The sequence below is a fragment of the Orbicella faveolata genome, unplaced genomic scaffold (genome assembly GCF_042242905.1).
Source record: "Orbicella faveolata isolate gen_17 unplaced genomic scaffold, um_ofav_v1 contig_3, whole genome shotgun sequence".
NCBI classification, from domain to species: domain Eukaryota; kingdom Metazoa; phylum Cnidaria; class Anthozoa; order Scleractinia; family Merulinidae; genus Orbicella; species Orbicella faveolata.
This window is the reverse complement of record NW_028301558.1, coordinates 6,230,001-6,257,450: the sequence shown is the minus strand read 5'-3', so window position 1 is coordinate 6,257,450 and position 27,450 is coordinate 6,230,001. Positions and strand designations below refer to the sequence as shown.

The 27,450-nt window shown below is 38.5% G+C and overlaps 3 protein-coding genes across 3 annotated transcripts in view; 2 read left to right on the top strand and 1 right to left on the bottom strand.

Moving 5' to 3' along the window:
- Nucleotides 1-1,230: 1,230 nt before the first annotated feature.
- Nucleotides 1,231-17,447, bottom strand: LOC110068229 (beta-catenin-like protein 1). Its single transcript, XM_089297992.1, has 16 exons — nucleotides 17,291-17,447; nucleotides 15,801-15,956; nucleotides 14,688-14,794; nucleotides 13,604-13,743; nucleotides 12,865-12,962; nucleotides 11,376-11,469; nucleotides 10,302-10,393; nucleotides 9,510-9,582; nucleotides 8,521-8,579; nucleotides 7,648-7,796; nucleotides 7,139-7,271; nucleotides 6,598-6,646; nucleotides 5,585-5,763; nucleotides 4,836-4,973; nucleotides 3,444-3,516; nucleotides 1,231-1,933 (listed from the first exon to the last, which is right to left on the bottom strand). The coding sequence occupies exons 1-16, from the start codon at nucleotides 17,318-17,320 to the stop codon at nucleotides 1,845-1,847; spliced, it is 1,659 nt and encodes a 552-aa protein (XP_089154118.1). The 5' UTR covers nucleotides 17,321-17,447; the 3' UTR covers nucleotides 1,231-1,844.
- A 7-nt stretch (nucleotides 17,448-17,454) lies between these two features.
- LOC110068228 (Fanconi anemia core complex-associated protein 24-like) lies at nucleotides 17,455-22,659 on the top strand. The gene is made up of 6 exons (XM_020775610.2): nucleotides 17,455-17,597; nucleotides 18,588-18,730; nucleotides 19,163-19,312; nucleotides 20,375-20,519; nucleotides 21,067-21,098; nucleotides 21,779-22,659. The coding sequence occupies exons 1-6, from the start codon at nucleotides 17,477-17,479 to the stop codon at nucleotides 21,878-21,880; spliced, it is 693 nt and encodes a 230-aa protein (XP_020631269.2). The 5' UTR covers nucleotides 17,455-17,476; the 3' UTR covers nucleotides 21,881-22,659.
- Nucleotides 22,660-23,109: 450 nt separating this feature from the next.
- The window catches only part of LOC110068160 (uncharacterized), a 10,962-nt gene continuing 6,621 nt past the window's right edge, over nucleotides 23,110-27,450 (top strand). Inside the window, exons 1-2 of the mRNA XM_089297988.1 lie at nucleotides 23,110-23,326; nucleotides 24,966-26,139. Of these exons, the coding sequence (XP_089154114.1) occupies nucleotides 25,077-26,139 (1,063 nt within the window). The 5' untranslated portion in view covers nucleotides 23,110-23,326; nucleotides 24,966-25,076. The remainder of the gene's footprint in view (nucleotides 23,327-24,965; nucleotides 26,140-27,450) is intronic.

Sequence of the window (27,450 nt, the reverse complement as noted above, 5' to 3'; positions counted from 1 at the left end):
TTAACACACGAGACGGAGTTTCCTCACCGATGGCTGTTTCAAATATTGCCTGTTATAACACGTTTCCTTAAGAAGCACGATTTTGTGTGAAAGAAGCACAGCAACGGATCGCGACTTAAGTCCGAAGTAGGGAGTGTAGGGCGGAAAGGCGGTGGATTGCAAAAGTACCTGACTGAAAATTGTCCCCCCCCCCCCCCCCCCTTAGGACCTCAAGTATTCACCAAAAATATGGGGAACCAAGTGGAGAGGTGTAGATGAAATATTTATGTTTTAAAAAGAACATTGTTGACAGGACTCGTATGTATACAAGGTATGGATTAGGCATGGTCACATTTCTTACCAAACATCTCACGAACAGTAAGATTAAACTGAAGCCTCCATCGGTACAAAAGGGAGGAAGAAAAAAATCACGAGACAAATGCAGCTGACATCTGCCTTTACTTCCTTTAACTTTTATGACTGAAAGAACAGTTCAGCTGCGAGAATTGACCGAAGCAGCTTTCGTCCAGCGGAAGGATAACACAAACACTGCAAAAAAATTCGGATACGCCACTTTTTACAACTCAGCGCCTCATTGGGCTAGCTTGTCATGCACACATGTCATGCTACTTGTCACAGAACGCTCACAAAGGAACAGTTATTTCCCGGGTCATGTACACTGAGGTTGTTACGTACAGGTTGTGTCGCCACCGCGCACACCAAAGAATATGACAGCAAGTCGACAAAAAAGCCGGTAAGTCTAATAAGTCTAATAAGTCTAATAATAATAATAATAATAATAATAATAATAATAATAATAATAATAATAATAATAATAATAATAATAATAATGTTATTTAACCAGGGAACTCACATCACCAAAAGGTGTTATTCAGTGAGGCCCTGCCAAAAAGGAAAAATGTTAAATTTGACCATTCAGCTGCGTTTACAGACAAAATGTCGAAACTGGCTTTGTCATAGTCCAAGTTATCTCGTCTAACACCTGTACGAATGGTATTCGAAACCATTTTTTCTCTCATATTAAACGCGCGCTGCTAGGATAGCTCGAAAATGTTCAGTCAGAGTCAGTCAAGAAGTGTCTTGAAGAAGCCTATCCCGGACAAACAAATAAAGTAGCTGTTTTCTATAACGAGAAAGGGAACACGCGAAACAGAAACGTGGTTTCCTGACAAAAAGTTTAGAAAGCTTAGAGAGGAATGATCTGTGGATGCAAGAATCAAAGCCCAAGTCTTGGTTCTTGATCTGTTTATTCTTTAGTCGAGCACTGTAGCATAAACTGCACGTCATTGAGGCACTTCGGTTACAAAACAACTCTACTGGAAAAACTGCTTAGAATCGTAGAAATTGTAAGCAACAAGTGTTTTGATAAGTTAATAAAGATGGTGAATTTTAAGCTCGGTAATGAAATGCGAAGGTGAATTAATCAACATGACACGAGCGTGGGACAAAGAAAAATTCTGAGTCCCCGACAGGAATCGAACCCATGACCATGGTCGGGGACTCAGAATTTTTCTTTGTCCCACGCTCGTGTCATGTTGATTAATTCACCTTCACACAACAAGTGTTTTGTTCGCAAATATTTAATAAATTTGCCCAATTGCTGCTAAAATGTGTTATCTTGAATCCACGATGAATGGCAGGCGTATAAAGAACAGACGGATAATAGTTCAGTTCTCCTTCGATGAAAAAATCACACCACTGAGAAATCCACTGATCCTGCGATTTTCGTCATGTTGGCAAGCTGTCGTGACTTTGTTCGGAGACTCGAGTACTCTCGAACTCAAATCGGAACTGTTCGAGCATAACAAACGGAGCTTGTTCAGACAACCGCATGTTTCAATGGGTTAAAATCGATCGATGAGCGACAGGATTCTCTTCTTCTCAGCCTCGCGGCTTTCTTTACTCTTGGCGTCTCCAACACTGGCGGCATATTCTAATTAGATACAAGCAAAACAAAACGGCCATTGGATTTTGACCAAAACCACGCGGTCTACATTGCAGGCCTTTCCACAAATATCCGGATAGTTTTTGGGATATTTACAAGTTTCTGAGATATTAAGAAGGTATTACGAAAATTTAAGGACATTATAGAAATATTCATAGCTTTTTTTTGGCTAAGCCATGTGTTTCCCTCGCTATTCTCTTGAAGCAATTCTCAGTTCTACGCCAGAAACAATCCAGTTCAACGATTTTCCACTCGAAAAATGTATTCCATTTCACTAAAAGCGCTAAAGCAGAAATTTTCCAAAATCGCGGAGGCTGGTAACATCCAAGTGCCTGAATCTTCTTTCCTCAACTCCTACTACTGCAAGAAAAGTTTCAAAATTTTGGCCCAAATGATTCAAAATCGGTGTATTTTTACGAAAACAAAATAAGAGATATTTAGAGGATTCTTCGAGATATTTAGAAAACTTTGTGAAATTTAGAAGATTTTTAGAGAATTTCCGAAAAGATAGATATTTGTGGAAAGGCCTGCTACATTGCTAACGCGTCAGACGGAAACCGAGACGCTGGTGCAGTCTCTCTTCCGGCAATTTTGCAGGTACTTGTTTTGCCAAAGCACAATAGTTTTACTTCTCTGTCAAGCTGTTCTTCCTGGCGCTTCCTTTTGTCTGTCTGCCTCGCAGCGGCCGGAACAAGACTAAAATATGGAATCCTCCCATAGAAGAACGATTCTTTTTCGCATTGTATTAGTTCGTATAGAGTAATGTAGGCCACGTTATATAACGAAAATTAAAATGGTTTCAGCATTTTACTTATCTGCAGTGAAACTCTGATACAAACACAAATAGTTTTCAGTGCCCGGGGGGAGTTTGATTGTTTGTTCTCTCAATATAAATCTTTTCTCGGTATTGAACTATTTTCGAGTCTGGCCGAGTAAAGAAAATCTGAAGGCTTATTTTGAGACTTTCTAACTTCTCCTTGACAATGATTTCGCAACAGAGAACAAAGTGAAATAGGTTTGAATTGAAATCACGGCATGTTTCCAGTAAAACTAGTAATTCAGCTGGTAGCATAATACTGGTATCGAACACAGAGGAATCGTTTGATTACTTTCTTAGCAAACCTTATAGCCGCGCAGGTAACTCTCCCTACTGTCGTAACATATTTTTGCATCTATCTCTCCTACCAAAATCTCTCTCTAAAGACAATCTAAATATATGACCCTACCACTACCTTGAGCAGTTCTCTATCGACCGTGGTTAAGCATAAAACAAAGTTACCAACCAGCCAATCACAGTGGCTGCAAACAAAGTCGCAAACCAATCAGAACGCAAAGTGGAATCTCCGTCGCCGGTGTCAAACGCGGGAAAAGTCAAGTGATTGGTTTCGGTTCTGGCCCAGTCATTACTAAGCTCAGTAAACAAATGCAAACAAAACTTCAACAAAAAGCAACCATTTTGAGAAACCGCTAAGTAAAACTGAAAAACTGCTCTGCTTACCTCTCATAATCGCTCTAATGTCCTTCATAGAGCCTCCATGTTGATTTAACAGAGTAACCACCCGTTGTTTTATCTATAAAGATGACAGTTGTTCATTACGCAAACAAGGAAACAGACTTGAAACATTGACCAATAAATTTCAGTTTCTAATTTCAGTGCAAAGGCTCAAATAGAAAACCCCAAGGAAGTAAGAATACTGCACACCGGTCAATTTAAACTTGCATGCAAAGCTAGTCCCTCACAAGTTTCCTCACTGGGAGACCGACAAACTGTTAAAGAATTTGTCATTGTCCTTTCTTAAGCAACGTGAAAAGAGGCATTGCAAAAGTTACGTTCACTAGGTCCAAGAACACAACGCGAGGACTAACCAGACTGTAAGGGTTTCAAATGACTTTCCGATGGAAGGAAATTCCAAAGTTAATATTTCTTGCCGAGATATTAAGACACCGAAAAGGAAATAATTTTCATGTCTTTACCTCTTTCTCTGCAGTCCAAATTTAAGCTTTTTCATATTTCACTGTATTCTTCACCACCTACGGGTATATTACGAACTATGTGTCCAGCTCCCAGTTGGCTTCATAGCTCAATGGGTAGAGCCTGACTACACTGTAACGTAATGCTGTCACGCACTCCAGTATTTCTACACGAGACCTGATCACGTACTTTGAGCAATGTACTTTCTCGCTCCATGTGCTCCGCCATTAAAAGTAGTTGTTGAGTTTTCTATGAGTTTTCTACTGTTTATTGTCTTTATTTTTGTCTCTACCGAACCACGAAACATAAACCGTATCGCAGAGGTCATGAGTTCGAATCCCGTTCAAGACTGATTTTTTTTCTTCAGGCGTTATTTTAACTGTGATGATCATGCATGTCTTTACATATTTCTCCGCGGTTCAAATTTCATATCTTTCATATATTTACTATAAAGAGCGATAATGTTAACCTAAAAGTGACAATTGGGGGCCATGGTACCACCGTCTGTGTTTAGAAGATCTGTTCCAGTTCCCCCCCTTTTTTCCCTCAGTTATGAATTGTTGTGGAGGCGCGGTGGCCTCATGGTTAGTGCGCTCGACTCCGGATCGAGCGGTCCGGGTTCGAGCCCTGGCCGGGGACATTGTGTTGTGTTCTTGGGCAAAACACTTCACTCTCACAGTGCCTCTCTCCACCCAGGTGTATAAATAGGCACCGGCGAACTTAATGCTGGGGGTAACCCTGCGAGGGACTAGCATCCCATCCGGGGGGGGGGGTAGAAATACTCCTAGTCGCTTCATGCTACAGAAACAGGAATAAGCTCCGGCCTGATAGACTACTTCCCTCGAATGCAGACTTAACCTTACCATGAACTATAAAGGAACAAAAGGAACAAAATATATCAGTGATTGTGTTCTTTACCGAAGTCACACCAGAGCAACAAACTTCCATGATGATACAGTCTATGAGCTGAAGAGTGAACAGACCAGCGTCCAGTCTCCGCATGTAAAACTCGTCCTCTAACGCCTCGTCCATCTCCTCACCTTCATCTAAGAGTTCCTATTAAGATTACACAAACAACAAAAAAATTAGAATCAAATGCTTTTTGAAAAGACGTCACACATGCATCAAGGCACGGTTGTTCGAAAGCCGCTTTACGCTAAACCAGCTGCAGGGGCCCGTTTCTCGAAGGTCCGGAAAGGTTTTCACATCTGGAAAGCCGTACCAAAATCTCCAACATTTTGATTACAGAGCTGTTTTATTCACACATTCTTAATATGAACAGAAGTTCCCTTTATACTAGACGTTTCAGGCATATACACCTCTCCGTTTTTAGATGCAGATTAACTAAAAATGGCTTTGCGGACCCAAAAAGTTTCCGGGGCTTTTTAGAAACGGCCCCCGGGATTAAATGTTAATCAAACTATTAATTTTTCTTGTAAAAAATTGTATTTCGCCGCTTATGTTTTGTGTAGTTTGAGATTATTTAGACTCAAAAATGAAGGACCTACAATATAAATAAAAAAAACCTCACCGAAAAGTTACAAAGCTGAAATCAGAATTCTCGCTAATCCTGGGTCACCTTAAACGGGCTTTGAACAACCCATCTCAGCAGAAGTTGTTAGAGATAATAGAACCTGCTGTTTCGCTGATAAAACCCAACATCCTACCTGTTTTTCTTTCTCTATCTTGGCATCACAGTCTTGTATTTTGTTGTGGTATTTGATGTGAAGTTCCATTAACCTGTCCACTTTAAGGTGATCATTTTCAACAAACTTCTGCACAAGACGAGTTCTCAAGTTCCCGGATAAGTTTCTGAACAGCCACATGATTATTGAACAGGTATGCTCTGTAAGGAAAGAGAAAGAGCACTGCGTAGTGTCTATAAACAAGAGAATAAGAGAAAGAGCATTTCGTAGTGTTTATAAACAAGAGAATAAGAGAAAGAGCACTGCGTATTGTCTATAAACAAGAGAATAAGAGAAAGAGCATTGCGTATTGTCTATAAACAACAGAATAAGAGAAAGAGCACTGCTTACTGTCTATAAACAACAGAACAAGAGAAAGAGCACTGCGTATTGTCTATAAACAAGAGAATAAGAGAAAGAGCACTGCGTATTGTCTATAAACAAGAGAATACTTGAAGTTTAAAACTCTGTTTGAATTTCGCTATCTGTCGAACTCGGTTTTCTCAAACTCCCCGCTATCTTACTATCAGCTATCTTGAACCTCCGACATCTCAAACTATTTTTCGTTTCCCCTAGAGTTCGATATAGCGGGTACCTTATGCTTCTATCAATGTTACGCATGATTGAGGGGATTACACCAGGCATATGTGTGCACAGAACTAGATAGTAATCACTTCTTCAACATCGACAGGCTGCTACCCTCTTGAATGGGATCCTTGTCCTTTGCAGGTTACCTAATGTCTTTTTCGTATTTTCTCTTCTTATTTGACCCGAATAAATAATTACTTTAAATCACTAAGGATGGCTGCCCAGTCTTATTAGTCCATTAAGGTTATTTCGGGTAGCCATTACTCTTTTTATTTTTAACTTATTTGTGTTCATTTAATTTCTGGCTGAATGAGTACAATAAAGTTGCTGTTGTTGTTGTCGTTACCAGCGTTTTGTTTCAGTTGGGTGAAGAGATTGAACTAACAGCAAAAAATTACAAAACTCACCTTCTATTTCATCCTCTGAAGAACCAACCTTCTTGTTGCTCTTAAGAGGCTGAAATACAGGCAGTGTGAAAACTAAGACCAACAAGTAAATTATCTTCACGGTTCATCATAAATGTTCTACAATCTTTATCAAGAGAATTTGGCGATGTGACAGAATGCATTTTACTGACTTCTCTGTCTCGCGAATGCTGGTGTACCCAAAAGCTTTCACAGCGGTCCATAAAGCATATTTAGCATAAAAATGACAGGGGTATGGTCAATCGGTCTTATGCATATGTATGTGACTCTCTTACTCAAAATTCACCTCAAGCCTTGTTTCCTTACTTATGAGCTTACGAGCAATCCCTTTCAGAGTTCTGTCACATTCACTTTACTTTCATATGGGCATTCTTTGCTGCTTTTGAAAGGTTTTGATTAGGAACATTAGAGGTTTCAATTTCAAAAGCAAGTCTTAGCACTTAAAATACAAAAATGTAAAGGGAAACTTAATATTGTTCAGCTCTGGCTTATTGCTCGAAAATGCATAGCATCATTCAGTTACCTTCATAAACAATGGAAATAAGCTTCTGAGTCCCAGAAATTCAATGAACTTGCTGCAGTTTTCTGTGCCCTCAGCTCCTTGCATGGAGTAATCTAACACTTTCAGGGAGCTTCTCCGAGAAAGTTTCTTTTCTCTGCAAAATAATACCGCCCAACTCACTCTCTGGTTAAAGGAGTTCAGTCACGGTAGTTTGAGTTATTTTGGCCAAATACAAAAATACCTTTAAGTTGTTCAGGAAACCTAAAAATAATAGTTTACTAAGATAGGAAAACACTTAAGAGATACTAATAAACCATAATTGAACAAGGATGGTTAAGGATGGATATGATTGACATGGATTGCAAATGACGAACCTGAAATATTTAGGCTAAACTTTTCAAGATGCACAAACCATGACATATTTCCTTTAATGAGAACTGTAGTTTAAAACTAGCAGAGTAGCACAACTAACAAATAAAAGAAGAATGGTAAAAGACTGGGAAGAAAATGGGTTTACACGTAAAGCTTACCTTAACATGAGGATCATAAGTTGAAGACCTTCGCCTTTCAGGAAAAGATCTTTGTTGGCATTGTACATCAATGAGGAACATAGACAGTTAAAGAGATTTTCCATGAATTCTAATTCATCTGAAGTTGTGGGATCATATCGCTTGTACAGCTGCAATGGTGTTAATAAATACTGTTTAGAAGCTTCAGGAACTGAAATGAAGAGAATGCACCAGTCTCATCTTGAAGATGTCTACGTTCCAGACTTGAAAAGACAAGCCTATTAAAGGTCCTGTAACACTACGAAATTTTGTCTGAAGCTTGTCTTGCAATTTTGTTGTGCTGTTGTCAGACCAGTTGCAAGGGATGCTGCGCAGTATAACATATAAATGAACTTGTTTTCCAACGTTTTCATTGTTGTAAGCATTGCAAAAAGTAGAACATATTCTTCTTGAGCAACACTAGCTGCAACACGCTTACTCCAGAGCATTTTATACCAGGTAATTGCAATATAAGTTGCAACAAAAATACGTTTTTGCTTCAATTTATAGAGTTTGCGGCCGCCCAACACTTGTGTCCGACCTTTTTCCTTTTTTCCTTGCCCCAGACAAGTAGCTCTAACCCACATACATTCAAAATTGCTCCTCCTCCCCCTACAATTTGTCCGCCATTTTGATAGCTCAAAGACTATTAAGCCCCGCCAGCATGCAACTTACGGTTTTTTCTGGAATCGGCGTATGGGGCAAGTAATATTTTAGTGGAGGCAACTGAAATATACTGGCCTACTGGGCAACTCGATTTCAATTTTTTTTCTCCGCCCTGGATGATGTTAAAACACTGTCTTGTTTTTATGGGGGCTTGTGACCTTTTAAAAGATTTCAGCTGAAGGAACTTACTGATAGGCACTGTAGCAAGGTGTCTATTCCACTGAGCTCTCCTAAAAGTTGTCTGTTTTCTGGTGAAGAGAAAACAAATTGTCATGTCATCTTCCTTCATTCATAAAAACTATTTTTTAGTAGAATTCATGACCAGTTTCACCGATCATTGAAGTTTCTTGCTGACCTGTATTTAATTTCTATTTAATGCTGATGTTAACTGGCTGCCTAACTCCGCTAGCCCCTATGGTTATTCCAGGCAGCTAGTTGTAATTTTTTTTATTTTGAGCAAGAGTGAGTACAAATGAAGATCGATCGATTGATTGATTGATTGATTGATTGATTGATTCATTTAGACTGCCATGAACTACATGTAAGCTTATGAGTTGTGGTCTACATTCATGTTTGGTTCAAAATGTTTCAAAACCAAAATGCTTTTTATGTTCAATATTTGTCTCTAAATCATTATCATAATCTGAAACAAGGGAAATGAAAATCAAACTGGTTTGAAAAATCTTAAATAACATCAACCCACAACACATGCAACATTGCCAAATTATTTCTCTCTCTTCACAGTTAGCAGTCCATAGACAATAATTTTTTACTACATTTTTGTTGAAGTGAAAGAAAGGGTTAATATTATTTAGAGGGTAAATGATTCAATTGTAAATGAGGGCAAATGAAATCAATTTCAATTGTTAATCTGTACACTGTTTCACTGTACACTGTTTCTGAGTGTCCCTATTCTACTGATTTGTTGTCATTTCTTTGCTGATGTACTGTGGGTACCGTGTAACTTGGCAGTGACCATGCCAAAAGCCTTAGCTCCCTTGGTCACTACACACGTTTACTTTCTATTTATTGCACTTTTTGTTTCTGTGCTTTTGTTGTTAATATTATGAAAAATTTATTTATAGATTGATTGTTAACAATAATGGAAATACTGCAAAACAAAAAAAATCTAATCTAATCCAAGACACCACTAAAAAATACATTTTAGTGTTTTTTACCTTCTGTGTTTTGAAGAAGAATGGAAAGAATCTCACTGCAGTACAGTTTGTTGGCATCATAAGGTGGTTTTTGCTGCAAAATGTGTAAAGTGTTTGATATCTTTGTTAAGATCAATTCCTAGTTTTATTCCAAAATATTAAAATCAAAATCAAACAAACGACTTATTAGCACCAAAATCAATGGAATTTTTAAAGGACTTTCAAAGACCAATGTTCAATGTTTTCAAGGAGATACATGTATGTAACTATGCTATTATACTCTGCTATAATATTATTTATTATATCGCTAGCTCTGAGAGTGGGCAAGATGAATCAAATCCTGCGCTGTGATTGGCTACCCAAGCAGGTAAGATATGCTATCTTGCCCGCTTGGGACTACCCGCCATGTCCCGCAAGAAAAATTCCCCGAGAGCCATATAATAAATCCTTTATTGACCAAGCTTGTTCAGTCAAGATGGCTTGATATTGGCCTCATTCTTTTTTTGCGAGTTTATGAACCTCAACTCTGTCTCGGTCCATAGACATGCAAAAAAAAGAACTTGGCGAATATCCAGCCATCTTGACCTCACACATGGTCAATAACCCATGCGTTCATATAGAAGAGCCAGAGTGCACTACTTAATAGATACATAAAGGAATTGCATCAGTAATGAAGACGACAAATGGTAGAGACCATTAAGCACATAATGCACTTTTCAAGGACTTTTGAGGGCCTTGAATTTTGTCTTCAGACGCAATAACTCAGAAGATGCATATAGAGAAACCCTGTCACTCAATTAAGGGGACAGTTACCTTAAGTCTTCTTAGAAGCCATCCAAGCATGCCTTGTTCACCTGCCGCCTGGCAAACAGCTGGTCTGAGTTCTGTCATGTTTTCTATGATTCCTATTCAGAGGTAAAAACATGGTGAAAGTCTTTCAAGGATCTTCAAGGGTCCTTGAACATCTTCATGGTGCTTCTTAGAGGATCCCATTGGGGATCTTAACAAAAATCTACAAGGGCCTTAAATGAACTTCAAACATTTTATCAAAGATCTTCAAGGATCTTTCCTAAGGTTGTCAGAATACAGAAAATTACTGTCTGTTGTCTATCACGTCACTAGGATATTTTTTCAGTCATTAATTTGAGGAACACATTTAGCATATATTATAATACCTAGGGAAATGTTTTGGATTTTTAACATGCACAAAATTAAACTGATTCACACATCATTCAAATTTATGTACATTAGGTTAGGGAAACAAAACTTGTTTAAGTCTAAATTTCTTTCCCCGTGAGATAGATGTTTGAAACTGACCTAAAAATAACTCTACAAAACTCTGCAGAGCATTTGTGACTGGTTACTACTCAGTTCAGCTTCAGATCCATATCAGTTTCCATCATTTTATGGAGATAGGTCAGATTTTTTAGAATGTCTCAGAAACCCAAGAAACGGGAACTTTAAGGAGTTAAAATCCAAAACATTTCCTGGGAGAGCGAGGCCCTGGCCCTGGCCCTGGCCCTGGCCCTGGCCCTGGCCCTGGCCCACTCTAGAAGTTTGTGTGGGACTTTGGTAACTGTCATTTTCGGAAATCAGTTATTGTTTATTTATCTCCAAGCATAAATAACCACGAGTCAAAACATTCCATACAGATCTCAGCAGAACTGTGTCATAAGCGGGGAATTTTTTTGAGTTGACTCTCAGCAATAGTTGCCTATCCTCAGTGTAGAAAATGAACAGAGCATGACAAGAGACATCTCTATAATCTCACTAACATGCATAAGATTTTAAATTTGCGCCAAATTTTAGAGGAGTGAACAACACAACGAACAGTACTGTTGTACTGTTGTACTGTTGTTCACAAACCCAGTTTCATTGTTCACAAACCTAAAGTATTATGTACACCATCACTATCTTCTTTGACATTTTCATCCAGCCTATCCAGGTTCTGCACTAACAAGGCAATAACTTGACCATCCATCTATAACAATAAGAAGACATTGTATCATAATTAAATGAAAGCCAATGTAGAGAACATACATGTACAAAGTAACAAGAAAGTAAACTGGGGAAACAACAAGGGTTTGTACTCATTCATTATGTTAAAACCATTGACAGATCAACATGAAAATGAAGAAATCAAAACATGTGCAGCCATCAAAGGTGCTCTAAGACTGTACTAATATTTTGCTTGACATTCACTATATTCTCCAAATTTAAATTTTATGAAAGCTCCACCTAGTTGTGTACCTTGCTAGACTCACACAAGGAAATTATATTTCCAAAATTACCATAGTGAACTTGTAGGGACCATCAGACATCACCAAACGAATATGCTTGGATTTTTAAGTTTTAACAACTTCTCTGTCAGACAGTGTGGACTTGATTTTTATAACAATATTTTAAGATTCGAGCCCCCAGTGTCTGTCAGAGAAGTTGTTAAAACTTTGGGCCAATAAGGGACTGTGCAATAATTACCTAGAGGGGGGGTGGGCTTGGAAAATTAGAAGGGGGGGATAGGAGAAAATGACAACAAGAGAGAGGGGGGGTTGGATGTAAAATTTAATAAAGAGATTGTTCAACAAGGGAAAATTGCCCTCTTCTGAAGAAAGGTCTTTGCAAGAGGTATGTTCCCAGGACAAGACTGCATGTAAAAGTTATGTACAGCACCTTTAGTTCCTCAATGCAAAAGCCAAAAAAAGAGTAAGAGAAAGAAACACTCTTCCGCTTATTTCTTGGACAATTGAAAAAGATGTAAAAGCGCTTACCAACAAGCAGCTGAAAATGTATCTAAAGCAAAAAGGTCTTAAGATAAGTGGAAGCAAGGCTGAGTTGATTGATTGAGTTCTCACCCACGCACGCAGTGACCTTAGTGCCAGAGATGCTGTAGGAGATGAGGAATCTCCCAATTCATGCAAAGATGACAAAAGCTCAGAGTCCAGTGATTCTGATGACTCTTCAAATGACTCTTTGACATATGTCGAAGAGTCATTTGAAGTGATATTTGTACCAGAGGAAGAACTCCAACAAGTAACCAAGGTATAAGGGAATCAATGGGGGGAGACTCTTTTCAAGGGGGGGGGGGGGTTAGCCTTAATATTATCATTATGTGAGGGGGGGTTGAAATTAATTTTTGCTTAATGAGAGGGGGTATGACTTACTTTTGAAGCATATTTCACCCATTTCTCAGCCCCCCCCCCCCCCCCTCCAGGTAATTATTGAGTGGTCCCCAAGATGACTGGTAATTTTCAGCAGAGACAGTTCATATTATTTCTGGATGGACAGTAGGGATCAAAAACTAGTTGTACTTCTACCAAAAATTTCCCAAAAGAGTAAGACCCTTGTATTCTTGAAGAAGATATGAGAAAAAACTTACAAGTGCATCAATAAGGGCAGTGGCACCTTCTTCACTCTCATTCAGTGTGTCCACATCAGTCATCTCTTGAAGCAGATCAATAACAGCTATGGAAATGTCTGTGGGAAAAATATTTAACAAATGACATAACATGTATCACCAAATGCATACATTCATGTTCATTTAACACACAATGGAAATAGTGTGCGAGAAGAAACCCATGCATAAGATGGCATTGCTATCTTCTGTTAATAGTCCATGAAACGCACTTGCAGGGTGCAAAAAAAGCCAGGGTTTGAGCTTGGGCAAGCTCTAACAGCACTATATGATGTAGTGGACCAAAAGTCAACTTCAGTATCCCCCTGAAAATTTCTTAATAGCATTTTTGATTAATCAAAACTCAGTTAGATACTGTCAATAACTTCATCTCTAACAGACATTACTTCAATCTGCAAATTAAATTTCCTAACAAAATGTTTCTAAAAAACTTCACTTGCCTGTAGGGCAAGCAAAAGAAGGAATTCACTAGCCCAACAGCAAAATCCACTAGCCTGGAGCTATCAGACATGACTTAATTTGCCTGCTGTACTTCAACTAGTCTTTGGTATGTGTCTTGGTCTCAAGTGTTCCCTTACAAATTTTGGTTCTAAAAATTCCTTCACATTTTTGAGATTTTTAATGACCTTCCTTGGAGTGAGTAGCCAATATGCTTAGCCTGATGTTGATTTTTGAAATACATGTACCATTGATCAGCATCTACCTGAATTCTCATGGCTTAACAAGCCCAGTATGGTTCCAACAGCATTAACCTCTACAATGTGATGATAAAGATGTGGTACTGTGGCTATAACATGTAGCTTCTGAATTTCATCATTAAGTTCAAGCTCCGAGTCCATGAATCTAATCAAACAAAATACAATTATTACAGATAGAATCGCATTACTGAAATCTCTGAAAATTGAAAAAAACATCACTTTTAAATGAAGTTAAATGCAATCTAACAGAGTTAACAACAAGTCTTGCTTTTGCGGTTAGTGGCACAAAGATCTGCGCATGTGCCAGCTTTCCATGTGCCCTCGGGCCACAAGGTGTTCAAGTAGTTTCACAATGTCAGCTTTCCTCAAGCATCCGAGTCTCAAGCACAGGGACGCTGCCCAGAGGTTTTTTCCCCTCCCCTGTCCCCCCTTTTCTTTCCACTGTTTTATCAGTGTGACGTGTGCCTGCTTTCTTCCTTCTATGTGGGGGCTCAAGACTGGGTTGCCAGGATTTGCCAGCCATGAGAGCGGTCTCCATCCAGGAACTGGCTTCCAATAGTGGAAGCTCCTGGATGCCTCAGACACCCAACCTCCACTTCTCGAGGCAGTTGCTAATTTACAGTAAATGGTTTTAAATTTTGTGATATGGACCACAACAATGGATCCTTGTGAATTATTTGTCACTAATTTCTTTTTTGAAGTGTTTGTTTTTAGGCAAAAATCCTTTACCCACTACGTCTGGCAGACAATTTTGGTTAAACTTTCAAAAAAGCAATCTGAAAATGCAATTCAACAGACGCTTAACTTTGACACACAGCTACTGAAACTGGATGCATTAATTATCTATCAGCAGAGTTTTAATAAACCAGCCATTAGAACTGAATAATATAAACACTGGCTTGTAATGAAATGTGAAACGGTTATTATTATTTAAGTTAAGAGTTTAAAATATCTCAAAATTTTATAATTTATATGTGATCAAGCATTACATGGAGCTTCTAGTTATTAATTAATTAAGTGAAATTATAGTCAGTGTTTAACCAAGTGTCAAACTGTCAACTTTAGCAAAATTAAAGTAAAACGACCTACTTTTCAGGATTCTCTGGGTATTTTATCCTCATTTCTTGATTTTTTGTCACTTTCTTTTCAAAGAAAAGTAGCATTCTCTTGAGAGAACCCACATCAAGAGTTTCAACCTAAATGTAAAACATAAATCACTAATCAAAATGGTGATGAAGAGTGTTGACTGAATACAATACTTAAACATCTTTCCAGATTGTGTGGTTCCAGAAAATACCCATACCCACCTCAAGGAGTGCTATTGGAAATTTCAAGGGGGAGGGGGGTCTCAAAGGCTAAAAGCCCAAATGAAAGAATGAGCAAAAAGTGGAATTTCCAGAGGGATAGGGAATGGATATTTTCTGGAACAAAACATTGATCAGGACTCAATAAATTGTGGTTTGAGTTTGGTGTCAGGTCTCAGTCTATCTCTGAGAGTTTCTTGCCAGGTTCTCTGGTTTTCCTATTTCAAAAAAAAGTACTTCTAAATTCTAATTTAATCTGGAAACAGTTTAAGTGGCACATCTACTTTGGGGATGTTACAATTGCAATATTCTTTCCATTGGAGCATGTTAAATTATTTTTTACCATTACAGTACATAAATTTTCTTTGTCACTGAAAAGCCCTCTTAAGGGACTGTCAATAAAGTTTGTATTTGTATTATTGTATTGTACATAAGGGTTTTGTACATGCAAGATAAATAAAATATATCACTGGTACAGATCATAGTTAATAGAGGGGACTGGTTATGAAGCCTGGCAAACATCAAAGGAGCAAACAAAGATGCCAAGATTTATGTTGGAAGGTCCATGACCATGCACAATCTTATGTTTGCACTCATACACTATGCATGAATTACGTAACCAACACGTTTCCATTGGTTAGTTCCCCAGTATGGAGTAAACAACTATTGTGTTTTATGCACGGTCAAGGCCAAAAAAGAGAACAAAAAAATACAAAAAAGAACTTTGACACATTTCATAACCATTCCCCTCCATTAATTATGTACAGATACATGTACTTACAAATTTCTGAGTTTCTGTCTTTAACCATGTACACTGTACATGTAAGAATAACAAACTATAAAATAACCAGTATGGATCCCAACAAATTCTGGAATTTCTTTCAACCTGATCACTAACCTCAGGTTCATTTTCCACCATTTCCAATATTTTTAGTCTCTCTTCCTCTGACAGACCAGACCCTGTTGACAGTTCTGCGGCTATCGGTCTCTTTTTAGAATCATTAGATTGCTGATTGGCATTTTCTCCTTTCTTCCTTTTTGTTCCTCTTTCAGGCTAAACAAATAAGCAGGCACAGTATCAGACATACAAACTGGTAGTTTTGAGGTTTTGATTGCATCAGGAATCAAACATAACCCCTCCTATATAAGCCTTGATTAACCACCTCCTCAAGTTTTGCAACGTTTGCCTGTTTTATGGCAAAATGAATGTCTGATAAAAACACATTCCCTATTTTCCACCTCTCCAAAATACAAACTGTTTGCCCGCCCCCCAAATTTTGCATAAACTATTGTTGTGAAATTCTCTTGGGAGGTCTGCATATTCCCAAGGGCATTTCACAACAATAGTTCATCCAAACTTTGGGGACAAACAGAGTGCATTACAGCAACCGGAAAATAGAGAATATACATCAAGGTATTGTGTAGCGGTATGTACCCAGTAGACACTTTACATACAAGGGATGAGGTATTTTTGAAAGTTTTTCTTTTTTTATTTTGGACATCCTTTAATCCAGTCTGTGATATCCTTTATGTTTGTTTTGGTAATTTAAGATAACACAAACAATAACTTTCAATTGTTCTACTGTAAAATTCTGGTTTAAAGCCCTGCCGGTTATAAGGCAAAGGCTCTGGACTAAGAAAAATTACAAGGAGCCCAAAGGTTCCTAACCATGAAATCCTGTGTGCCCAGCACTTAAACTTATAGGAAAGAAGTAAGATTTTCCAGTCACCCACAGGCAAAAGTTAGTTGCCTGTGGCACCCGGGTGCTTCTAGAGCACAGCCCTGAGGCCCATCTATATGTATACATAAAAAAACTATTCCAGTTATAAGCACTCAGGATAGAAGGTCTCCTATACTTTTTTTACCTCACTGTTCGGTATTTGCAATTATGAGGAAGCTTCATACAATGACCTCTGTGCTTTGCATACTTATTTCCTTACTTGTGCCTAGTGTTTCTTGTTCCCACAAACATAAAACATCTTTTTATACTGCTGGGTGTTGGGATCATCAGCTTATTTCAAAAGGCCTTTTTTATACCGCTGAAAAACCTCCCTCCGGATATTAAGACCCCCCTCCAAATCCCATCTACAAGCCCACCGGAAAACCCCTGAGGAACTTGAAAAAGCCCAGGGTTAATAACCATAATTTATGGTATTACTTTGTGGTCTTCCGTTCTACAGTTACCATTTTAGAAAAATGCAGCATTCCTACAGGGGCTTAAAGGGTTATGGCTAGTAGAGAAAAATTTTAGGCTTAGTAAAAACAGCAAATAAGCTTTAAGCTTTTTCCGTACGCTTAATTTTTAGATTTCTATCTTTATCGCCAATAGCAACCGTCCTACAACCTCTACAAGACAAACATAATACCCAACACACAACTCCACATACCTGAAATGCTAGTAACTCTGAAACATTCATTTTGATGGGGGAAAAACACGGATTTTTCACCAAAAGTGTTGACAACGCGAGAGAAACTTCCAAACGAGCATTTCGAATTTCATGCGCATTCGTAGCTTGCGCCTCCTTCTTTGTTTTGCACCGCTGATCCCAAATCACGCACTCAGCCCAAACAAAATGGCGTCGCGTTCTTCTCAAGTCACAACTCAACCAAGGCTCCATGGCGCCTGCATTCTCCCCGGACATATACTTGTCAACGAAAGATTCCATGGTAGTGAGATCGTGAAAACGCTCCAAGGTTTGTTTGTTGTAATTTAGTTGTTTTGTTTGACAGTAATTGCTCGCGCCTATTTCGCGCCAAAATTTAAATTTGAAAACAACACGACAGAACAATCGCAACTGTTTCAGAGCGTGTAAATCATTATGCTCTTTGTCTTTCTGCCTTGATCAAGACCTAATTTATTACCAACTGTACAATGTTTTATCATTTTGATTCATTCATTGATTCATATATAAATGTGTCTGTCTGACTGACTGACTTGACTGACTCACTCACTGAGTACTGAGTGACTGACAGATGGATAAACAGACGGACAGTCGGACTGACAAATGGATGGACTTGTAGGATGATTGACTGGCTGGCTGATTGATTGTTGTTTTGACTAATTGATTGATTGATTGATTGATTGATTGACTAACTGACAAAATCACTGACTGACTGACTCATTGATTGATCAATTGATTATCTGGTTGTTTGATTAATTGATTTATCGGTTGGACGCACAGATGCATGAATGAACTGACTGACTGACTGATCGACCAACATGGATGACCACCTGATAATGCTTACTTGATGAATAATTAGTTGGTTGTAAACAATTATTGGATGAGGTTTTTGTGATATCTGGAATAATCAAGGTCAAGGTAAGTGTTATCAGCCTCAGCCTTCGGCTTCGGCTGATAACACTTACCAAGACCTTGATTATTTCGGATATCACAAAAACCAAATCTCATAATTGTTTTATTATACATTGTTTTAAAGAAAATAACAACAAATACATTATTGCACCGAACACAGTTTATTTTCCACAAGCCATGTTCTTACGTGAACTTGACATTGCTCTTGGAATCATGCATTGCACGTGCAACCTATGGATTATTTACTAGTCTGCTCGCAGATTAGTGAATAATCTGTAGGTTGCGCTGTTTCCCAGAGTTAACCGTAGGCTTTTAGCCAATGAAAAGACAGATGGTGACTACAATGTACAATAATTTGGTTTATTGTCAGAAAGCCATGTTACTGTTCAAATTGATGACTGCATGGGAATAATAGACTTCAACCCATCATCAGATGTTGGAGTATTGTATCTCACTGAAGCAGATCTTGTGGGTGGATACAATTACAAAGGGAAGCTGCTCAAATTTGCCAAGGTATTGTAAAATTATTTCGGTGGGATGGAGTAAGATTTTTTTGGATTCTCCCATTTAGTATGCTGCAAATTCTAGAAACTATAATAAATTTCTGTCTTTCTTTTTTAACCCTTGCATACACTCTATATCCCAGAGGCTCACTTCCAGCAAACCTGCAATCTGGTTGGCAAGACAACCTCCTATTATCAAGTCCTAGAGGGTTCTTACAGTGTGCAGATGGTTTGTCATGCATTATGGTTGAAACATACAAAATAAAACCAATCATCATTTTTATCGATATTCTATCTTTAATGGATAAGTCACTGGGACTGCCCAACTCTTGACAGTTAACTAAGGTCTTCATGACATCAAACTCACAGTCCAATAAGTAGGATGCCCAACAGCCTCTGGCAGAGAATCAAAACAGCATTGCTATTTCTTTATCTTTTTCAGGCAACATTTAGAAGAGTGATATTGGCTGAAAAGACATCCCTTAGTTCCCAATACTTCTATGATTTGCAGAAGTTTGTTGTAATTGAGAGGGGACTGGTACTTCTTCCGGTAGCATCACCTGTGGAAGCTGGCAAAATCTTAGCTCAAATGGTAAACTATCGTTTCCTTTCTAATGAACCTCCAGAAGTTTAAACAGTTTCAGTCCCCCAGAGAGTTTGGAATAGCAAAATGTTATACAGCAGCAGAGGTTTCATTAATGTTTTCAGCAGGAGAGCAACTGGTTTTCACAGGCAGGCAAAACTATTTGAACTGAACTTCTTTGTAAGAAAAACTTTCCACTAGATGGTCAAACCAGCCGGTCAATTTGCCTGGTGACCGGCCCTTAATGAAACCCCTGCAGCAGAAAAATAATAATTCTTATATTGATGAGTGTGTCATGAGGTTGGGGACTGGGAGACTGTTCATTATTGGACTATACGTTGAGGAAGATTACCATGATTATTGGCCGACAGTTAATCAACAGTCAACCGCTAGTGTGTTTTTTTGGTGGGGGGCGGGGGGGAGGGCTCTTCTTTACTTTTACCCCATGATCAATATGGAACATGCATGGAATTTCACACTGTCAAGTGATAACAGTTTTAAAAGTTTTCCCACTTCAATAGATAACGTTTCAGAAAGTTATTTTACTGTCTGCAAGAAGCGTCTTTTTTTGAAGCACCTTTAGCTAATATACTAACTTAAGGGTTCTATCCACAGAGCAGTGTTAGCCTAACTAAAGGAATTGACCTAATAATGTGCGTGATATAATGAGTGATATACAATGTATATTGCCCATGTAATTTTATGATATATGTGCATTATGTTAATGTTGATAAACATGTCACTGAGCCAATAGAAACACTTTGATGATTTTATGCAGATTTATGTGATTTATAACTTAAAACAATTATCATTTGGCATAACTGCAGGGGTTTCATTAAGGTTTTCAGCAGGAAGGCAATTGTTTTACACACACATGCAAAACTTTTTGAAATGGGACTGAACTTCTTTTCAGAAAAAAACCTCCTTCAAGATGGTCAAACCAGGCAAGCAAAATCGTCCTCACAGCCAGTTAGTTTGCCCGGTGCCTGTCCCTTTTTAAAACCCCCAGGCATAAAACAGTATTATAATTTATTGGTATCACTGTTACATGAATTCAAAAATTCATACCAGGTCTTGTTGGAGAGCAAGCCCCAAAGTAACCCTTACCGCATCAAAATGAAACCACAACCTACAGACCAAGCTGTTCTCACAACTCTACAGACTGTGCCAGGATTAGGACAGAAAAAAGCAATGGCTCTGTTATCCAAGTTTAATAGTAAGTAGGTTATTATAGCTATTCACCATTGTTATATAAACTCAACATGGTGTTGTTTTATGTGGTAATTGTTTTATGAGACAATAGTTTGTTTCTGAGTCTTCGGTCAAAACATTGCGCATGAAATTGAGTTTGATTTGCTTGAAAATGAATGCAAAGATGAAATACATTTTCATACATGTATGAATGGCTTCCCATGAAAACTTGTACTAACACAGCCTCCTATGCAGACTTTCTTCGGACTCATGCCATTGGTAGGGGAGGAAGATTGTGTGGTGTCAGCCCAAAGAGCATCTGTCTGTGTAGGAGGCTAGTATTCTCACAGTGGTAAGAGGTTACTCGGAAATAGCCCATTTTCTGCAAGCCTAAAAGGAATGTACTCAATGTGTGTACAGGAGTGGAAGGGGTTATGTTTCATCGCCACCCGACCTAAAGAACAAGAACAGAACACAAGGAAACCTAGTGAATCCATATGCTTATTATTAAGATATTGGATATAATTTGATATTGTGGTAAAATTTATCTTAAATCTACTATTTTCTTTTAGGTATTGAACAAATCAGTAAGGCTTCAGTTGCTGTAAGTAATCTATTTGGTTAATTTTTTTATGGTACAGATTTCACTACCTTGACAAACTGTCATAAGTCATTGGCCTCAGCAAAGAAAAGAGTGTCTTGTAGGATTATTGCATGATGCCTGTATATGCTATGACTAAGAACAGACTACACTTTGCACTTTCTCACCTTATAGTCTGTACTAGTCTAAGCCAAATAATCACCAAGGTGCTGCATTCAGCCCAGTATACACCTGGAGTACATGTGATGCAACATTTTGATAATTGAAATGATGCATTTACCTTTGCCATTAATAATGACTGTTGTCAATTTAATTTGTTATAAATAATACTATACACAGTCCATATACATGTAGAACAATTCTGGAGTCATTTGTTGAGCAAAACATTGAAACTTACAATGCAGCTACCCCAACCGAAGCCATCCAAGTGATTGTTTTTGCAAATTGACAAATAGTGTTTGCCTGTTAAAATTATAAAAATGGTCAAAATAACAATGTGCCACTTGATCAGATTGGTAATTTGTGGAAATCTATTGGGAACATTCAAAGTTTTCATTCATTATTTTGTAGAGAATTTTGTTGGGTGGCCTAGGTTTGAGTAGTCACAGTGTAACTTTCAGATATTTTCATAACTACAGTATTACTAGATGAAGACTCAGCTTGTTAATTTGTTTTAATTTTAGTCTCTGGCTACTGTGGTGGGACATGCCAATGCACAGCAACTAAAGGACTTCTTTCAACTTCAGCCACATGGAAACAACAGAAGAAGTAGTGTAGGAGTGTGAATCTGGAAGGGTAGTGAAGATGTATAAATTAAATTATAAAATAACAAATTATGTCATTTCTGTTCTTGTTTATTAAAAAGTATTAAAAACTAGTCAAATAATACAACATTTAAGACGTGGGCCAAACTGGATATGCAAAAAGTGGAGCACTTTGATAACTTCTGAGTGGTGCATAACCCTGATTAACTCTTTGTTTCTCTTCAGGTTCGCAGCCTGGTTGTAATTTAAACTTTATCCAAAATATAGTAAAAAGGTCAATTCATTCAGAGGTGCTCTATTCACTCCTGTACACTACATAGGTACATAGGTTCATGCAGTGAAATTTAGATTACAAAATACATGGCGCAATAAAGACTAGACTACGAGTATTCCCTCTTTCCCTTGGTTCGTCATGCATGACGTGAAAGAAAACCGCACGAAAAAATATGAAATCCTGGGGGCGGGAAGTGCATCTCGCCCCTATGATTTCATGCAGCCGTTTTTCTCTTGCAACTTTCTTTCACATCACACATGACAGACTAAGAGAAAGAGGAACTACTCGTACTCTAAATAAAGACACGTTTATAATGTTGACAGACCTCACCAAGGATGGTGATGCCTTCTGTAAAATAATATATAAATGACAAAACTGTTTTGGAAACAATGTCAAATCTGAAAAATATGTAGCTGTACAAAGCCATTATAGTGTTCAGCAACTTAGTGAAATTATAGTTTACAAATGATTCAGTAGTTGCTGAACTGAAATGAATAAGAGCAAATAAATACCACATTAGAGATCCTTTCCTTTTAGTATCATTCTTTTTAACATCCATTTGTTTGTCAATCAGACAAATGGAACGTTTGCATCAGTGAACTTGTAATGTATCAACTGTGACATGTCCAGACACCCAGAAGAGAGTTGATCATATAAAAGGCAGCAGGGTATCTCTGAGGTGTTTGGAACTGTGATGAAATACTCTGTCCAGTGGCGGAGAAATTTTCTCAATCAAAGCTAAACCTAATTTTTTCTTTTCAAAAGGAAATGTGAAAATCCATGATAAAAAAAGAGCACATTTCCAACCACCATCACAGTCATAATTTCTTTTCCTTTGACTTGATCAGTTGATGCATTTAATATAATGATGCATGTAAATAAGTTCAAAGTTAAAAGGACTTCTCAGCCAGGAAAAAGACTTGCCACAAGTCGACCTTGTCTTAATCCCTCGCAGTCAGGAAAGAATTAGTGGAGAGAGGACTTCTAGATTGAAGTATTTCTAAATTCCCCAATAATACACAGTGTGAGACGTGGGGCAACCCAGCTCGGAGCGCGCGATCGCCTCGCGCGTGCGTCCAATCTTCCCTCGCGCACCCGTGCAGCGTTTAGGGGTCTGGGGAAGAGTGCAATCGTGCAGAGATCACGCGATGTCTGGCAAAATACGGTGGAGACGGAAGGTACTTAGTGAATCGGTAGGTAAAACACAATTTATTTCTCGTTTTCTGTTCTTTTTTACCTGACTGCTGCTTTCGATTTGAAGCTTATTCATTTGTAAATATACAGCATAATTAAGATCGTCGCGTCGCATGAAAATAAGCCAGATCGAACGTAAACATAATAGGCTGTACCAAGTTTATAATAGTTTTAATTTGAGTTTTATTGTATATCATTGCCTTATTCTTTGAGGAGAGAAGGCTGTTAAGTCCGTTATTATTTTATGAATGCAGACTTAGGGGTTTTGAAAGCAGGAGCACTGGAATCTTTGCCTGTGCCTCGCTTCTTACACCATGCAGTGATCGCCATTTTCCCTGCCCAGATACTATGTTTCGCTGTCAAAATCGAAGTATAATAGTGTTTTAAATTCTACGGTTTCTTAAGGAAGGTACAGTCACTTCACTTTTATAGTTTTTTTGTCCTGAAACTCACTGGTTTTGTCATAGTAATCCTCTCAGAAAATGTTTTAGTTTCTCTTCCGCTTTCACTATTTGAAACACTCGGGTAATTCCCTTTTACACCTCGGAACGCATTCGAAGTTTCTTGAACGTAATCGAACCCACGGAATAACAATTATTAATTACAATGCAAACGAAGGGCACCGATTTTATATTTCCTTTCTGAAGAGAATATTTCATATTCATTGCTTTCCTCTCCGCAAAGTTGTCGTGACAATTAGGCCATTTTCGATATATTAAAATTCTAACATGGCTCCGAGGTTTGGGGGAATAAAATAAAATAAATTAATTATTCATCACTTAAACTCGATGTGATTCCTTTTGTTTCATTCCCCCAAGCCTCGGAGCCAAGATAGAATCTTAATATATCGAAAATGGTCTAAGTATTCCCCGTGAAGAGCCAGCTCGCAGCCTAAGGAAAGCACAGCAGTTAAAATTCTCCTTGCCTCCCCACAAGTTGTCATATCTCGTAGATAGCAAGGAATGTGAAGAAAAGTGTGTCTTCATACTTACTGTGTCCGATTTTGGAAAATGTTAGGAAAACTTGAGACATTTTGATACACCAAATCGTGTATTTGGGACAAAACGCTTACATCTGGCTTTGTCAATTGTAAGCTCCTTCAAGACCTTGATTATTAGCAGACCTTGATTATTCTGGATATCACAAAAACCGAGTCTAATAATTGTTTTATTATACATTGAACGAAAAAAAAAGGAAGTCATTTTTTGCTGCTTCACTAATGGCAAGTAACACAAAGCGTTCGAACTTGACATGATTACCCTTAGAAATCATGCACCGTGGTCAGACATGACCTGATTACCCGTGACCTTGAGTGTCCTTGACATTATTGTATGATCTGCAGCTAGATGACGTCACAGGCGCTGATTTCGAAAATTCACTGTACGCTTTCGGCCAATCAGAAAAGAGATAGTGAGTTCAATGTATAATAACACCTGTTATCACGCGTTCTTTTTTTAAATTCTAAATTGTACTAGAATTCTAATTTTCTGGTGATCACTAATATTATTAACAAACAACAGCACTTTTCAGATTGCATTAAAGCTGAATTAAAACATACATCCAGTAAGTGGTGTTGTCACCTCGTAATGAAATTTGCCGCTATGCAAAATCTCTTAAAAAAAAGTGTTTCCTTTGCAGATGCTCTGTTTTTAGCTTCAACTGAACTGTTTCAAAAGACCCTTGTCAAATTTTAATTTGCCACCCAGTATCATTAACGGAGGATCTTGGAGACATTCCGGACGCCTGACAATGACGTTTTCTCCGGAACAACTGAACTTTTTCAAGTTTTCCACTGTTGTGCTAGATGACTTCCCTGTTGTCCTGCGTCAAGTCTTTGTTTCCATGTGGGACAACCGGGTCGCTACTTCACCATGCGTCCCAAAATGGGATGACTCTGTAACGGTACTAAACTTGTTACTTGCAAAAGAGGGTGGAGTGAAGAAAGTACCAACTCTGAACAAATCCTACAAGGAGTGGGACTGTACAGCTTTATTCAAAGCCACTCTCTTTGCTCAGACCTTTTCCATGCCAGACGGGACTGGAGGCGTCAGCACGTTGGACAAACTGTATGTGAAGCCACGTGGTATATCAGCCGGGACATTTCATCACTCGGTTGTCAGCCCTACTGGAAACCAAGCGGAGACGTACGCCTTAGCTTTGGATCAGCTTCGCTTGCTACGAAACGCGCTTTGTCACCAGATCAGTACACAAAAGATTGACAAGGCCACCTTTGATAATTATATACAGCTGGCAAAGGATGCTTTTACTGCACTTGGACAAAACACCACTAAGATTGATGAGATTGGAAAGCTTGGCGAAGACGACTTTCCCACAACAAGACTTCAACAATTGGAAGACGAGTTGAAGAAGGAAAAAGATGCTGCCATCAAGTTTAAACAAATCGACGATCATCTTACCAAGATCGAGTCAAGGGTGGATGATGTCGGGTCAGACGTGAAAGAGGTGAAAACTGATGTAACAAATGTCAAGACACAAGTGGAAGATGTGGGGTCAGACGTAAAAAATGTGAAAACGGAACTAACAGATGTGAAGACACAAGTAGAAGACGTGGGGTCAGCCGTGAAAGCTGAACTAACAGATGTGAAGACACAAATACAAGATGTCGGTTCGGAAGTGAAAGATGTGAAAACTGAACTAGCAGATGTGAAGACACAAGTGGAAGATGTGGGGTCAGACGTGAAAGCTGAACTAACAGATGTGAAGACACAAGTGAAGGAAGTCGGGTCAGACGTGAAGGAATTAAATGCACGCGTTGATGACATAAAAGGGGAAATGCAAGCGGGGAGAAAAGGTATTTTAATTCAGAGTGATATCTAATTTGTCGAGTAGGTGTGCGCCAAGAGAGTATGTAGTTATTCTTTGTTTGGTGACGTAAACCAACCAAAACCTGTTAGCTTGACTTTACTGTGGCGTCCCAAGAAAAATAGTTGATTCCTCTAATTATGTGAGATCCCAACTTAACGATCGTGAGGAACAATATCAGTACCAACCAAACTCTGTACCAACATTCCATTGAAAGTCCGCATCGGTAGAAATGTTGTCAAGGAAAGTCAGTGTAGTGGTCGTAGCATGTAAAAATTGAGTTCTGGCTCCAATCCAACCTGTGCTAACTGCTCCTGTTACTCAGACGTAACTAATCGATCGCTGATCGATGACATCGAATTCGATGAGTAATCGATGACCAACACGATGTCATGTCGATGTCATCGATTATTCATTGATGCTTTTTATCTTATAACTCATAGATAACCTGTTGATTACCCATCGATTACTCGTAATTACATTTATTAATCAAAACTATAACAAAATTCTCGAACGTGATTAGCTATCAGCAGCCCGATTTGAGCATTAATTGAACAGTGTACGCGTCATTTTGCGCGCGCTTTTGCGGTGTACTTTGTTAAGTGAACTGCTGTGTTTTTCAGCATTCATAACGACGTTTAATCGTTCAGCGCTCAATCGATGGTTTGTTCGTTTCTCGAATTTTGTCACAGTTTTGATTAATTGGTAACAGGATATCGTGTCGTCCAATTTAGTCTGTAGTCATACTCGTGATTAACAAATCGGACTCCCGCTTCGCGGTCGTCCGATTTTGTTAATCACTCGTATGATTACAGACCGAATTGGACTCCACTCAGTCCTATTACCATTATATGATATATAGATTTAGGCCAGCCTAAAAGCGTAGCTCCTGGGCCGGGTTGTTCAAAGCCCGATTAAGCTAACCCAGAAAAAGGTAGAATTTTGATTTGAGTTTTGTAACTTTGCGGTGAGGTTTCTGTATATTGTTTGGCCTTCTGTTTTGAGTTTTAATAATCACCATATACACAAAACAGAACAGCAAAACACATTTTGTATAGAAGAAAAAGTTATAATTCGATTAACTTTTAATCCTGGGTTAACGTAAACTAGCTTCCGAGCAGTCCTGCCCTGTTTCCAACAAGCTAACCCAATATGAGCCCGCGATCCAATCGATAACCAGCACTTGGTCAGCGGTCAACTTCAAGAAAACACGTGACCTCGAGGAGCTGTAAACCTGAGCCCGCGATATGGTCACGTGATGCTGGTCAGCGGATACCTTGTATTGACAGGTGTCAATTGA

Excerpts from the sequence above, each read along its gene's own strand:
- LOC110068228 (XM_020775610.2), top strand. The coding sequence starts at position 17,477 with ATGGCGTCGCGTTCTTCTCAAGTCACAACTCAACCAAGGCTCCATGGC. Across the intron at positions 17,598-18,587 it reads GATCGTGAAAACGCTCCAAG|AAAGCCATGTTACTGTTCAA; the intron begins GTTTGTTTGTTG and ends GTTTATTGTCAG. Across the intron at positions 18,731-19,162 it reads AGCTGCTCAAATTTGCCAAG|GCAACATTTAGAAGAGTGAT; the intron begins GTATTGTAAAAT and ends TATCTTTTTCAG.
- LOC110068229 (XM_089297992.1), bottom strand. The coding sequence starts at position 17,320 with ATGAATGTTTCAGAGTTACTAGCATTTCAG. Across the intron at positions 12,963-13,603 it reads GTTAAGCCATGAGAATTCAG|ACATTTCCATAGCTGTTATT; the intron begins GTAGATGCTGAT and ends TTTTTCCCACAG. Across the intron at positions 6,647-7,138 it reads TATTTCCATTGTTTATGAAG|CCTCTTAAGAGCAACAAGAA; the intron begins GTAACTGAATGA and ends CCTGTATTTCAG.